The following is a 15,818-nucleotide window of genomic DNA, read 5'->3' as shown; positions in this document are numbered from 1 at the left end:
GAGACCACCGCTTCTCTCATTTATGGATGAGGCTGGCAGAGGAAGTAACCAGATAAATGAGGCTGTTTATGGCAGATATATGGTCTCATATAATTCTCCAGAATTTGGCTTCAGAGACTAAGAAGAAAAAAAGAACTTGTTTGAACAGAAGGAGTTTCTCTTCCTTCGATCCATGCCAACTTAAAGCACTACCCCACCCTTCCTTTCCCTCCTCTGCTCCCCCAAGTGGCTAGATATAAAGCTGAAGGCCAGCAATCCCTGGCCCGAATACCTGAACAAGGAGGCCGTGTGACCTGTACATAGCCTCAAGGGACTTGTTCTCCTCATACATGCTTCTAGCAACCGGTCAACCACATGAAGATCTGTTTTCGGAGACTGCCTCCCTGGAGTCCAGGTGTCCTGCTTTTGACTGTGTTGGCATTACTTTTCATTCTGCCCTCCTTCATGAAGGAGCCTAGCACAAAGCCTTCCAGGTAAGAAGGAGCCAATCCTGATTCCCAGAAAGACTACCCAGTGGGGAGGCCTGGGGGACTCTGAGCCCCCTGGGGGTCCACATGGGGTGTTAAGGTCAGGAGTCTTATCAAGTACCCCTGGAAGGAAGGCCAGAGTCAGAACTCAGAAGAGATGCAGATGAAGGTGGTGCTGGTGACCAAGGTGCCGGGAATTACAGGAGGAGGCTTGTGCAGGAGTTGGGGACTCATGGACAGAGTCTCCAGAGGGCAGAAACGACACAAGACAAGTTGCCCCCACAGGCTAGTGAGTAACAGGGCAGCTGAAGAAGGGCTTGCTCTTACATGCCACTCTCCTTGACCCGAAGCATAGACTTAGCCTGTGTATTTCCTGTGTCTCAGAGGTTTTCTCACCCTGAAAAGTGAGTCAGTAGAATTTAAGACCTCCCATCAGTGGGGGTGGGGGACAAACGTCAAATCTGCACCCCAAATGAGTCCTCTACAAGAACTTCTAGAAAATTTAGCACATCTTCTGCAGTGAGACCCTCTTTCCAGACCCAATGAAAAAGCTTTTTTGGTTTTTACAGCTCAACATTTTAAAACAATACATTCATTCTCTCACAGAGACAGGGGAAAAGGTATCCAGAAGTTCAGTATGTGCCTCAGTGGGTGGATTGTTTGTCCAGCATGAGCAAAGCCCTGAGGCTGATTCCCTGTATCAAACTAGGATGATGGCAAAACCTAGCACTGAGGAGGCAGAGGCTGGAAGATCAGGAGTTCAAGTTCAGCTACATAGAAAGTTAGTAGTCCAGCCTGAGCTACAGCAGACCCAGTGTTTTGTTTTGTTTTTGTGTTTTTTAAGTACTGAGAAGTGAAGCAGGGAGTGAGGGTCTCCCTGACTCTGTTACTCCTTAACATCTGAGGAAGACAGACAGTTAAGGTGAGTCAGCATTACACTGCTCTGCCTATCACAGAGCTGCGTTCAAACCCCGGCATTTCCATCCTGTAACCTGAGTTTGATGCCTGCAGGTTATGTAGCTGGGGATGACTTTGAACTTCCCATCCTCCTGCCTCTACCTCCCAAGTGCTAGGATTACAGGTGTAACCCACCATGTTGGTTTAGGAACACATTTTACCTGGATAAGATTTGTCTGTCTTTCCTTTGTGGTCCTTAGATTGTGATTTGGAGGAAGGTTGGTTCAACACTCCTCTCAGAAATGCAAAACATCTTCTAAGGCACCTGCAAATGTCTCCATACTTCTGTTCACTTCAAGAGTTCATTTAGAAGATATTGATTTTTGCTTGGGCTATGAAGATGTGTTTGTATCTGTTGGGATTCTGTTTGTTTGAGACAAAGTCTCTCTGTGTAGCCCTGGCTGTCCTGGAACTTGCTCTGTAGACCAGGCTACCCTCAGACTCAGATCTATCTGCCTGCCTCTGCCTCCCGAGTGCCAGGATTAGAGGCCCGTGCGGCTATGCCGAGCCCTTCGAGATTATTTTGTCACATGATGGCTCAGTTGTCAAGTGTGTATTTTGTAGATGACAACAGCTGTCACAGAATCAAAGGTCATACCTAGAAGAGGACTCCAAGGTTGCTAGAGAGAAGCTTCTAGCAGGAATGGACTGCAGGAGAATCACTCCAGGCCCCTGAACCCAGCCCAAGCCACAGGCTCTAGCATTCACGGGTATGGTAAACAGACTGGTGCCCATTCTGGACTAGAGACTTCTGAAGGCTGAATGTCAGTCAGTTGTCCATTGTGTAGCACACTGGGAAGAGAACAGAACTACTCTATCCTGTGGTGTGGGTGTAGAGACCAGGTGGACATCAGATGTCTTCCTTCCTTTTTTGAGGTAGGGTCTCTCCTGAACAGCTTGCCAGCTGAGTTCCACTGCATGGCCAGTGAGCATTTTCTATATAAGGCCAGTCAGAGAGAGAGAGAGAGAGAGAGAGAGAGAGAGAGAGAGAGAGAGAGAGAGAGAGAGAGTGTGTGTGTGTGTGTGTGTGTGTGTGTGTGTGTTCTCCAAGGAAGAAGGGCCCTGGTTAAGCAGGGAGGACCCCTGATCCCCCTAGGCATCTGCTTAGAAACCTTTAGAGAAGTTAGGTCTTTGTTCGGTTTCAAGGTCAGAACAGACAATGCCCTCCCTCAAAGACTAGAACAAATCACTTTTTCCCACCTAGTTTAGGAAGACAGGAGATACAATGTAACCAAAAAGCTGACCCTCGCTGGGCCAGGAGGCTAGGTTAGCAGAGGTGGTCGCCCACTTCACAGGCTGCATATCTTCAGAGTGGGAGGATCCAACCTCTGCCTCTAACAGCAATGATCTCCGACTGTCCAGTCCCAACATCTGACCTTACTCAAATCTGCAGTCTATATATGATATGTATGTGTATCAGCATACCCTGCACAGAACGGATGGTTAATGAACAGCGATTGAGTGACATCTTTGTTCTTATGTCCTCTGTGGCAATACTATGAAAACATCTCTTAGATCTAGGAGACTGGGACTTTTCCTGGAGCCAGAGTGAATTGTACACCTTGAGATCACATAAGACTTAAGACTGTTTAACCTGCCTTTTATATAACAACATAACAAGCATTAACAATATAACAAGCCTACTCGCCTTGAATTTCCCATGTAACCAACTTTTACAGCCGGAGTTACTGCATAGCGACAACCCTAAGTTATGTACTCCTTGGTGTCCCTGACCCAGAGAACAATGCATGCATATCATTTCCTGAAAGCAATTAAAAATAGGCGTTGGAAGCAATCTTATAAAATGTTGAACAGAACATTTTGGTATTGTTTGATAAACAATGATATCTGTAATACTGGAAGCTGGGTCTGTTGGAGCCGATGACTTAATCCCTTGTAAAACTCTGTTGATGATTCCTATAGAGTGCCCCATTCCTTCCCTGTGTGACGCTTTCTGTGCCGTTCAATAGACAGAGCAAAGCCCTTTGTCAGGGACAGACACATGCAGTCACTCACTGACAGACTCAGAACCAGGGACAGATTCACAAGACAGCTTTCAGGCAGGCACAGACAGACACAGGGACAGTGAGATAGAGAACTCAAGACTTGGTTAAATGACATGGACCAGTGTTTTCATCTCTTCCCTTAGTGGGATGCCAATGAATTACCAGTGACTTTGAATTATCAATGCTTTCAAATTGTCTGCTCTCCTGTACATAATTCAAATGCTTTCGTTCAAGTCCATTTCCCTGCTGGACCTAGTGGCGTGGCCTGTAACTCCAGCACTTGAGAGATGGAGGCAGGAGAGTGAGGAATTGAAGGAATTCTCTGCTACATAGTGAGCTAGAAGCCAGCCTGGGTTGCATGACTGTCTCAAATAAAACCACAGAAGTGTGAGAGGGAAGGAACTAATACTTGTTAAATATACATTTTTAATTTATTACATCTATTTTATTTTTTACATATACATATATAGATAGTTTCTCTGTGTATCCCTGGCTGTCTTGGATCTCGCTCTGTAGCCCACACTGGCCTCAAACTCACAGAGATCCACGTGCCTCTGCCTCCTGAGTGCTGGGATTAAAGGTGTGTGCCACCACCGCCTGGCTAATTTTTCACGTGTCCAACTGTCTTGCCTCCATGTATCTAAGTGCACAATGTGTGTGCCTGGTGCCTGTGGAAGCCAGAAGGTGGTGTTGGATGCCCTGGAACTGTTACAGGAGGTTGTAAACTACCAAGTGAGCGCTAGAAAGACTGAGTGCAGGCACTCTGCGAGAGCAGCACACGCTCTTAACTGCCGCGCTGGCTCCCTGGCTTTTATTTATTTGAGACAGGACTTTTCTACATAGCTTTGTATATCCTGGGACTCACTGTATAGACCAGGCTGGCCTGGAACTCACAGGGATCTACCTGCCTTTGCCTCCCAGGTGTTGGGATTAAAGGTGTGCCATCACCCTTGGCAATTTTACTTCTTTATTTTGGGAGGAGGGGCACACATATAATAGCAGGTGTGTGGAGGTCAGAAGACAGCTTGGGGGTTGGTTCTTTCCTTCCACCATGTGAGTCCTGGAGATCCGGGTCAGATCCTCAGTCTTGACAGTCAGTGCCTTCACCTGCTGGGCCTCTTGCCAGCCCCTGCATTTGCATTTTGTACCCGATGCCCTGCACACTGTTGGTGGGTAATGCCAGGAGGCTTTCCTCAGATGGCAAGAGCAGTACACTACCATACAGATGAGAGGAGCCGGGAGTCAGAAGACTAAGAATCCGCCCTCCAATCCTGAGCAGGGGAGGGGAGGTGCTCAGACTTCAGATCTGTGGGTCTGTCCATTTCATGCTCTTTCTTTTTTCCTTCACACAGCCTCAGTAAGAAGTCTCAGCATACAGCTGAGAATGGTAGGAGCAGACAGGGCTTGAGCCGCATCTACCCAAGATGAACTGGAGGCCTTGACGGGAGGGGCGAATGAGAACGTGGGAATCCACCTGGGTAATGGCCAGAGTAGGTAGAGGATCTTTCTCCCATACTCCCAGGAATCCCCTCTTTATAACACAGTTGTTTAGACTCCCAGGGCACCTGCATAAGGAATGAGGCTGTCTTAGCCACTGTTCTGATGCTGTGAAGAGACCAAAGCAACTCATAAAAGAAAACATTTAATTGGTGCTTGCTTACAGCTTCAGGGGCTTCGACCATCGTCATCAGGGCAGGGAGCATGCAGGCAGGCAGGCGTGTGGTGATGAGAGCGCCCTGCAGACAGAGATACTAGGCCTGGCTCAGGCTCTTGAAACTTTCAATCCCACTCCCAGTGACACACCTGCTCCACAAGGCCACACCTCCTCATCCCTCCCAAACAGTTCCACCAACTGGGAACCAAGCACTCCCATTTAAACCGTCACAGATGGCTTTCAACAGACTTACACCAAAGTAGAAAAACAGGGACTGGGGAGACGGGTCAGATGGTAAAGTGGTTACCAAACAAGCATGAGGATCTGAGTTCAGATCTCAGCACCAGCCTGTAATTCTCAGCCACCCAATTTAGGTAAGTTAGTGAGCATCAGGTTCAGTGAAAAACTCTGCCTTGGAAAATAAGGAGAGTAATAGAGGAAGACAGTGCTGGTGTTACAGGTACATGCATGGCTGTATTTAGGCTGGATTTTTTTTCTTTTTTCTTTTTTTTTCTTTTGGTTTTTTGAGACAGGGTTTCTCTGTGTAGCTTTGCACCTTTCCTGGAACTCGCTCTGTAGTCCAGGCTGGCCTCGAACTCACCAAGATCTGCCTGCCTCTGCCTCCCGAGTGCTGGGATTAAAGGCGTGCGCCACCAGCGGATTTTTTTTTTTTTTTTTGTAAACATGGGTGCTGAGGATGCAAACTCGGGTGCTCATGCTCACACAGTAAGCACTCTTATTCACTGAGCTGTCTCCTTACCTGCTAGTGATGTTTCTGGCCTGTTTGTATAATATCCAACCTTCAGCAAGAGTTAATCTGTGTTCAGGTATCAGTTTATAGAGAAGAATAAAGAAAATCCTCAGGAGATGCTACAAAAGGCCACACCCCACAGACCTATCATGGAGCAGCCACCCAGAGTCAGGACAGAGGAGCTGGGCCTTTGGAATTGGGACAGTGAGGCAGCCAGAGGAGATGGGGAAGAGAAGAGGAAGGAGATGATCACATGGAGAACGTTGGGGAAACCTCAGAGCATGACAGAGCCTGCAGCAAAGACGCTTGTTACCGAAAATCAGGGTAAAATATTGACAGCCACAAGGCTGAAAAAGAAACTGACAGCCACAGCAGCTGTTCCAGCCAAGGACAAGGAGGCCCAGGTCAACCCATCCCCCACCACACAAAGAGGCCAAAGGCTGAAGGCCTCCAACTTCAAGTCTGAGCCTCGGTGGGATTTTGAGGAAGAATACAGCTTGGATGTGGGGGGTCTGCAGACGGTGAGTTGGGACCGCCTTACTTTCTCAACTTCCACCCCCAACCCCCACCCCAGCAGCCCTTTCCCCCCGTCTTGACTTTGACCCACCCTGTGCTCGGCCTAGCACTGCTGTTGGCCCATCCTTCCTTCCTATGACAGCCAAGATCAGGGAGGAGAAGGCAGGTCCAGAATCAAGGTCTGGACAACTCAGGAAGGTGTGGGTGGGAAGGGGTTTGCCTTGAAACCCTTGAAGAAAGCCTGGGGCAGATCAGCAATCTGTGGGGACAGGGTGTGGCCAATTCTGGGGTGTGGGGCATAAATCCTTATTCTATGGTTGTGGGACTGATAGACAAGACAATAGCCTCATGTCCAGCTGCTGCCCTCCCAGGAACATTGTCATCCCTGGAAAGCCTACTCTAGAACCTTCGCTGTCTTCCAGGCTCAGGAGAAACTGCAAGTGTTCAACCCCCTGATCTTTCCCACCCCTGCCCAGGAGGCTAATACTGAACACCTGTTTGTGTGTATACACAGAACAGGATCATAGTCCCAATGGTACCGTGGACGTGTGGCCTTCTGACTTGCAAAGGGGTAGCTGCCTAGGAGCTGAGGGGGCCTGTTCTCTGGGACTAAGGTGGGCTCAGACACGGGGAATTGGGCAGCCGGACATGGGGTCTAGAATGAAAGAAGGAGCTGGGCAGGAGCCTTCAAACTGCAGCACCAGCCCAGCCCCTGGCTAATGGCTTTCCGGGACCACTCCCTTGCCTGACATGGCCTCCCTCACATAGACCTGCCCCGACTCTTTGAAGATCAGGGCCTCCAAGTCACCGTGGCTCCAGAATATCTTTCTGCCCAACCTCACTCTCTTCCTGGACTCTGGGCACTTCACCCAGAGCGAGTGGGACCGTCTACAGCACTTTGCACCGCCCTTTGGCTTCATGGAGCTCAATCAGTCCTGTGAGTCCTTACTTCAGGGCAGAGGGTGGCCGGCTTCCTGTCTGGGGTCTATCTCCATTCAGGACTCTGAATGGAGCCCTGCTCTGTTCCAGTGGTAGAGAAGGTGGTGGCCCGCTTCCCTCCGGTACCCCAGCAGCAGCTGCTCCTGGCCAACCTCCCCTCGGGGAACTCCAGCTGCATCACCTGTGCCGTGGTGGGCAATGGGGGCATCCTGAATGATTCACACGTGGGCCAGGAGATAGACAGCCATGACTATGTTTTCCGGTATGTTCTCCATCTCCAGCCCCTTGTCTGCAGATAGGGACTATTAAGAAGACCTGACAAGTGTCCCCGATGTCTTTACTAGAAAATGGAGTGTGTTGACAGCTCCCGCCTCCCCTGCTCTGTCCTTGCTCACCCCCTCCACAGGTTTCTCTCCTCCATTCAGACCATCTAGTTTGATCTTTCTCTGCAGGCTGAGTGGAGCTGTTATTAAAGGATATGAACAGGATGTGGGGACCCGGACATCCTTCTACGGTTTCACGGCCTTCTCCCTGGTCCAGTCAATCCTCATACTGGGTCACCGAGGTTTCCAGCATGTGCCTCTGGGGAAGGTGAGAAGAGAGGAATGGGCATGGCCACACAGCCTCAGGACAAGGGAGTCACAGAGGAGAGATGAGTCTGGGTCATCACAAGCTCCGTTCCTATAAGAGCAAGAGCAGTAAGAACAGCCACTTGGGCCATGGGAGAGCCAGTGCATAGTGTGGACCCTCTGCCCAGGTCCTCAAGACAGTACTCCTGAACTACTCGCTGTCCTTGGTCTTCAGGATGTCCGGTATCTACACTTCCTGGAAGGCACCCGGGACTATGAGTGGCTAGAAGCGATGTTTTTGAATCAGACCCTGGCAAAAACCAAACTTTCCTGGTTCAGGTACCACTTCCCTTCCTGCCCCCAAAGTCCAGGCCAGACTAAGAAGTGAGTGACTGATTTCAAAAGTGTTAGACAGGGGGACCGCCTCTGTGCCACCTGGAGATGGGATAGTGGTCACACCATGACCCTGATTTGGCCTCCAACGGGCCGGGTAAGAGAACAGGTCCCAAGTGATCCATCCCTGACTACAGACACAGGCCCCAGGACGCTTTCCGGGATGCCTTGGACATGGACAGATACTTGTTGCTACATCCAGACTTTATCCGTTACATGAAGAACAGGTGAGGGCAGGAAGCCCAGGGAGGAGGTTGTGGTCTCTCTCATCCTTGCTGCCTCCCGACAGTTGGGGACCTGGATATTTTGAACAGGTTTCTGAGGTCAAAGACCCTGGACACTGCCCACTGGAGAATATACCGCCCCACCACTGGAGCCCTCCTGCTCCTTACAGCCCTTCATCTCTGTGACAAGGTAAGGTTGCAGAGCATGGCCCAGGGGTGGCTGCACACCTCTAATGGGAACAGGGAGTGGGCATAAGCATGCATGAGCACCCAAGGAACTTGCATCCACGTCCCTAGGGACAGAGCCAGGATAGAGGAATGAGGGAGGCCCCAGGAGACTGCCAGTGCGGTCTCAGCCCTCCCAACCTTTCTGCAGGTGAGTGCCTATGGCTTCATTACCCAGGGCCACGAGCGTTTTTCTGATCATTACTATGATAAGTCGTGGAAACGGCTGATCTTTTACATAAACCATGACTTCAAGTTAGAGAGAACAGTCTGGAAGCGGCTGCATGATGAAGGCATCATCCGCCTCTACCAGCGTCCAGAAAACCCAAAAGAAAAGAACTGACCAGCTAGGCTTCAGGAGTCTCCTGCATCACCAGCGGCATAGGGTGTAAGGATTCCACAGATGTCCCCACCCATCTCCCAGGACTCAAACCTGTGCCAAGCCTTTCGAGAGTCCCAAGGAACAGCTGTGCAGAGACTGAGGGTTTGGAGTCCTCTGGAAAGTCATTGCAGGCTCTGGTAGTGCCTTGCTCAAACCTCACACTTAGAATTTGAACCGAGGGCTAGAGAGATGGCTCAGTGGTTAAGAGCACTGACTGCTCTTCCAGAGGTCCTGAGTTCAATTCCCAGCAACCACATGGTGTCTTACAACCATCTGTAATGAGATCTGGTGCCTTCTTCTGGTGTGCAGGCACACATGCAGGCAGAACACTGTATACACACATTAAATAAATAAATAAGCAAATAAATAAATAAATAAGCAAATAAATAAATAAGCAAATAAATAAATAAATAAATAAATAAATCTTAAAAGAAAAAAAAAAGATTTTGAGTCGAACCCGAACAATTCAGTTCATGTCACGTTACTTTTCAAACTCTGTCTTCAGGATTTTGGACTCTGGAAACTAAAACGACACTAAGGAACAGATTGAGGCCCTGGGTAGTGGTTGGAAGAAACAAAACAAAACACAAAACAAAAAACCACCACCAACAAAACCTTCATTTAGACTTAATGCCCAGTTGGTACCAGAGGGCCTGTGATTTGCTCAAATAGTGCAGTAGCGGTTCCAGCCGACAGGGGGCGGCAGCTGAGCGCGGATTGCCTCTCCTTGCAGTGGGAGGAGGAGTCACAAGACAAGTGGGAGTCTCGTGAAATTTGGGATGGACAGAGCCGATTGGCCCTGTTCTGGAGTGCGCTGCCAGGGCAGCACTTTGGAAGAATGGAGCCGACCCAGCACTCCAAAGCACAATCGGGTGCAGGGCTGAGCAGGATGAAGTTGTGGAGGGCAATGCAAGGGCAGCCCGAGGTGCAGCTGGGCAGGACATGCAGGGTTGCCCAGAGGTGGCCTCAGGGGAGGCTGGCTGAAGGGTGCCTCTGCCCGGGGTCGCCCGCCCCTTTCCCTGCGCCCTGCTCTGGACAGCTCTGGGACTAGCAGGTGGTGCTGGGAGAGGGTGCTGTGGCCACTACCGCAGCCGTTTCTCTGGTCTGGAGAGTGATAGTTGTCGTTCCTGCTGCCCTGTCACCACAGCTTTGCAGGCCTGGCCACCACATGCAGTCAGAGCAGGAGAGAAAGCAACAGGGTTTGAAGTAGGGCCTTTGCCCAAGTCCCTCCCACGTCCAAGTCAGCCCCAAGTCAATTCAGCCTCACTTAGCCTCTTTTTGTGGCTTCCCTCTGCCTACATCATTCAACACACAGTTAACCCACTCTGGAGGGAGCTGGCAAGAGAATTGGAAAAGGGAGGCTTGGTGGTGCAGGCTCACCTAGCAGGCACAACTCCTGTGTCCCAATCCAACACCAAAAGGAAACAAAATTTCCTCCTCCTCCTCCTCCTCCTCCTCCTCCTCCTCCTCCTCCTCCTCCTCCTCCTCCTCCTCCTCCTGAGGGTTATAGGAATAGCTCAGGGTTAAGAGCACACACTGCTCTTCCAGAGGACCTGAATTTGGATCCCAGTACCCATGTTAGGCAGCCACACCTGCCTATAACTCCAGTCCCAGGGGATCTATTGCCTCCTTCTGCACTGGCTGCTCTTCCAAAAGTCCTGAGTTCATTCCCAGCAACTGCATGGTGGCTCTCAACCACCTGTAATGAGACCTGGCGCCCTCTTCTGGTATGCAGGGATACACGCAGACAGAACATTGTATACAAAATAAATAAATCTTTAAAAAACAAAAATAAACCGTATGTAATAAATGGACCTGCCAGCAGCATAAGAATCACAAGGCCTCGAAGCAGCATGCACAGATGGCGTGGTGGAGCATCCTACATATTATAGGTCAAGTAAAGGTCCTGTGCTGCACCTTTGTGTCACCGTGACACTAGCTAGAGCCATCAGAAGAGGGAACACCAACTGTGAAACACTAAGATGGGGCTGCCAGCAAGTCTGTAGGGCACTTTCTTAATTAGTGACTGATGGGGGAGGGCCCAGCCCATTGTGGGTGGTGCTATCTCTGGGCTGGTGGTCCTGGGTTCTAAGAAAGCAGGCTCAGCAAGCCATGGGGAACAAGCCAGTAAGCAGCACCCTCCATGGCCTCTGCATCAGCTCCTGCCTCCAGGTTCCTGCCCTGCTTGAGTTCTGACTTCTTCAATGAGCAGTGATGTGCAAGCAGAAGCCAAATAAACTTTCCTCCCTAGGTTGCATTTGGTCATGGTGTTTCATCACAGCAGTAGTAACCCTAAAATAGGTGATATCCAGGGGCTGGAGAGACAGACAGTCCAGTGGTTAAGAGCACTGACTGCTCTTCTAGAAGACCTGGGTTTGACTCTCAGTACACACATGGCAGTTTACAGACATTGTTTCTCTAGTTCCAGGGGATGTGATGCCTACTTCTGGCCTCCAATCAAGTACAGAACTGTCTTTTGTTCTTAGATGACTCAATACAGTAAACATGTCAGTTCTCCCCACACTAACTTATACACAGAGTGCAATTCCGATACAAATGGCAAAATGTTTTTTTTCTAGATTAAAAATTGTCACTAAACTGACCATAGATGAACAAACAGGTAAGAACAGCCAGGAATCTAAAACAGAAAATCATCAGATAGGTCTAATTCTACCCACTACCAAGACATACTGCGATGGCTTTGTGTTTAAAACAGTGTAGTCCTGAGCCGTGAGCTGAGAGAAGGGCAGAGAACTGGAAGGCCACAGAGACCCAGGTAACTAGGGAAATCACCCTACTTACTTGGTACTGAGGCAGAAGTAGGCAAATCTCTGTAAGTTTGAGGCCAGCCTGGTCTATATAGCAAGTTACAGGCCAGCCAGAACTACATAGTGAGACCCTGTGTCAAACAACGAAAGTTAAACATAGATGACGTGGACATAAGGAATGAAGTTGCATGTCTGTAACCCCAACAGTTGGGAGGCTGAGACAGGAGTCTGTGAGTTTGAGGCCAGCCTGAGCTACAGAGCAAAACTATTTATTAAGGTAAATCAATCAATCTGTAAATAAATAAACAAACTCATGCAATGAAGCACAGTACAGCTGGAATCTTCAAGACTTAATATGCTACATATGCCTTCAAGCATTCAGGAGGCAGAGGCAGGAGGATTTCTGTGAGTTCAAGGCCGGCATGAATTACAGAGCAAGTTCCAAGGCAGCCAGGGCTACACAGAGAAACCCTGTCTTGAGAAAACAAAACAAACACTACTCAAGGTATCAGAGAGATGGTTCATCAGTTAAGAGCACTTGCTGCTCTTGCAGAGGACCCAGGTTTGGGTCCTAGCACCCATGTTGGGTGTCTCACGACTGCCTATAATTCCAGTTAGATCCAACACCCTCTTTTGCCCTTGGAGGGAACTGCACACACATGGTGCACATACAAACATACACATGAATAAAAGTAAAGTAAGCACTTTTTAATTAAAACTATCCATTTAAAAATAAATTTAAAATACCGTATAAAAGGGGAAAGGTGGCAATAACAGGGATTAAACGCTAATAAATGAAATGGTCCTCCAGTCTCCTTCTGAAACTGGTTTTAAATTCTTTTGTTTGTTGGCTTGAGACAGGGTCTCACTGTGTGGCCCTGGCTGTCTTGGAACTCAATTTGTAGACCAGGCTGTCCTGGAACTCCATAGACAAGGCTGACCTTGAACTCAGGGATCCAAGTACCTCTGCCTCCCGAGTGCTAGGATTAAAGGTGCATACCACCACGGCTGGCTGTTTTTAAGTTCTTTTATCTATGAGACTAAGAACCTGCAAAAAGGACCCTGTATTCCCTGGTAAAGTAGGGAACTGAGTGGTGATATCAACTCCACTCTATTGTGAATTGTGGGTCCAGTAGAAGACAGAGAATTACATGTGTTTTTTCAAGACAGGGTTCCTCTGTTTTACCCTCATTGTCCTGGAACCCTGTCTCAAAAAACAACAAGCCAGGCGGTGGTGGTGCACGCCTGTAATCCCAGCACTCGGGAAGCAGAGGCAGGTGGATCTCTATGAGTTCGAGGGCAGCCTGGTCTGCAAAGCGAGTTCCAGGACAGCCTCCAAAGCTACAGAGAAACCCTGTCTTGAAAAACCAAAAACAACAACAAAAAGAATTATATATGTGTCTATATTCATATGTGTATGTATATCCATGCAAATACATGTTGATGTGCATGTATATTCATGCATGTGTGTATATATTCATATGTGTGTATTAATATGTATTCTACATATTCATGTGTGTGTATTATGTGTGTATGTACTTATGTCTGTGATGTATCATGTGCGTGTGTATATGAATTTTCTGTATGATTCCCTCTATCTAGATCTGTCACCTTGAAGCAGGAAAGGGAGGGAAGGGAACTGGGCTGAACAGGAAGGGAACAGAGGACCCTCACTTGGAATCCTCCTGAGGCAGAGAAGGGTTCTAGCACCATTAGCAATGCTTATTCCCCCAGCACTGGCTTTCTATCCATAAACCAGCAGTTTTCTGGGAATCTCACCAGAACTCCATTTACAGAAAAGTACATACATTAAGCCTGTTGTCCAACCCCAGCGGCTTCTGGTGTCAGCTTATCAGATTGGAAATCCATCCAAGGCATCTCAGGGTCAGCCATGATCTCTGCTCCCAGAGAAGGGAGCCTCTGCCTCCCGAGTGCTGAGATTACAGGCGTACGCCACCACAGCCTGGCGAAACACATTTTTAATATATTTAGTTTTAATTATGTGGTGGGCCTGAGGAAGCCAGAAGAGGGCATTGATGCCCTGGAGCTGGAGGAATGGGTGGTTGTGAGCTGTGTGGGCTGAGAACCCAAACTCAGAGCAACTGAGCCTTCTCTCCAGCCCCTGAATTAGCTTTAATAAAACTCTCAACTCTGCTGCACTCTATCAGCCAGTGCTGAAACTCCTTCCAGCGTTGAAGCCAAGAGTCCCAGTTTGTCCTGAGTCCCTACAATCTAAGACGGTGGTTCTCAACCTTCCTAATGCTGCAACCCTTTAACAGAGTTCCTCATACTGTGGTGACCCCCAACCATGAAATTATTTTCGCTGCTACTACACTACTGTGATTTTGCTACTGTTATGAATGTAATGTAAATATGTTGGAGATGGAGGTTTGTCAAAGGGTCGTGACCCACAGGTTGATAATCACAGGTCTAAGAACCCTCAGGCTGCTGAGTGTGGGTGGCTGAGTGGAGCTATCTCTGTCCATTCACCATAGACAAACTCGCAGTATCTGGAAGTGATTTAAAGCATCAAAGTATTTATTTAGTGCACCCGAGACTGTGCATGGCACAAGAGCTCACCTGGAGCCTGGGTTGGAGCTGGTGAGGTTCTTTAGCTGCCTGGAGTCAGTTCTGAGCTGTTTCTGAGGTAGTCAGGCAAGCATGTTCCAGTGCTAGCACCAAGTGAAGAAGGAATCAACAATGGTAGACTCAAAGTCCTTCTGGGTCTGTTTCTGCGCTCCCATTTTGTTCTCCAAAGATTAAATTCCTTATGTGTGAGCTGTCTGAATAGATAATTTAAACTGATGTCTAAATAGCAATTTGTCAGTAAAAATTAGTCCTTTAAAAAACTGGTGGGTTTTAAAAAATGTGTTTCATGCCCCCTCCCCAGCTTAGTGTGTGTGTGTGTGTGTGTGTGAGAGAGAGAGAGAGAGAGAGAGAGAGAGAGAGAGAAAGATGGTGCCTGTGTGGAGGAGGCCAGCTCTGTCCATCTACAATGTAAGTCCGAGAGAGGTGAGTGCCTCAGTCCTCTAAGCCAATGGCAATTCAGTACTTTTAAAATCAAAACGTGAGGAGAAGGGGGGAGGAGGGGGAGGAGCAGAGAGAGAAGGGAGGGGGAGGAGGGGGAGGGGAGAGGGAGGAGGGAGGAGGAGGGGGGACGAGGGGGGAAGAGGGAGGAGGAGGAGGAGCAGAGGGAGGAGGGAGGGGGGGCGGAAACAGCAGCGGCAATCCAGGAGTCACTCCGAAGGAGTCTGTTCACCAAAATCAAAATGACCTGGGAATAAACGGTGTCGGGTGGATTTCAACACATTCAAACAGGAATGGTTGCTGACGGAAACACAGGGAGAAAACTACCAACAGATGACTGGGGGGGGGGGGCACTAGAGATGGGAAGTGACAGTGGCGCACCTATCCCTGTCCTCCACGTCCACACAGGAACCATCACTAGGTACAAACGCTTACTACATAACCTCCATCTCCCGCAAAATGCTTCGCGATGCCTGGACTCTGAGGAAAGCCAGCTTGGAGCCTGGGGAGAGAGCTCAGTGGTTAACAGCACTGGCTGCCATTCCAAAGGATCCAGGTTCAGTTCCCGGCACCACATGGTGGCTCAAAGGCGCTACCCCATGCCCTGTCGTAAAAGCCTAGTATTTTTTAAAAAAGATTTATTTATTTATTATGTACACAGAAGAGGGCACCAGATCTTCTCATTAAAGATGGTTGTAAGCCACCATGTGGGTGCTGGGAATTGAACTCAGGACCTCTGGAAGAGCAGTCGGTGCTCTTAACCTCTGGGCCATCTCTCCAGTCCTGTAGAAGCCCAGTCTTAAGGGGAAACCCCGCCCCTTCCTTCTCTCTTCCGCTTTTCTCCCACGAGGTGCACACCTCTCGAACCCGAACCGTCACCCTTTCTGTCTTCTTTCCCTCTTTCCCTTTCTCTCTCTTTTCTTCCCCCTACCACAGAAAA

At 49.0% G+C, this 15,818-nt stretch overlaps 1 protein-coding gene across 1 annotated transcript; it reads left to right on the top strand.

The window, feature by feature from the left end:
- Positions 1-354: 354 nt before the first annotated feature.
- On the top strand, positions 355-9,044 carry St6galnac1 (ST6 N-acetylgalactosaminide alpha-2,6-sialyltransferase 1). Its single transcript, XM_036195334.1, has 9 exons — positions 355-473; positions 5,912-6,356; positions 7,120-7,288; positions 7,381-7,552; positions 7,743-7,881; positions 8,095-8,198; positions 8,390-8,479; positions 8,567-8,666; positions 8,853-9,044. Exons 1-9 carry the CDS (start codon positions 355-357, stop codon positions 9,042-9,044), a joined length of 1,530 nt encoding a protein of 509 aa, XP_036051227.1.
- Positions 9,045-15,818: the final 6,774 nt, after the last annotated feature.

Source organism: Onychomys torridus, chromosome 8 (genome assembly GCF_903995425.1).
Source record: "Onychomys torridus chromosome 8, mOncTor1.1, whole genome shotgun sequence".
Taxonomy (NCBI): Eukaryota; Metazoa; Chordata; class Mammalia; order Rodentia; family Cricetidae; genus Onychomys; species Onychomys torridus.
The sequence above is the reverse complement of the archived record's forward strand: the minus strand, read 5'-3'. Positions and strand labels throughout refer to the sequence as shown.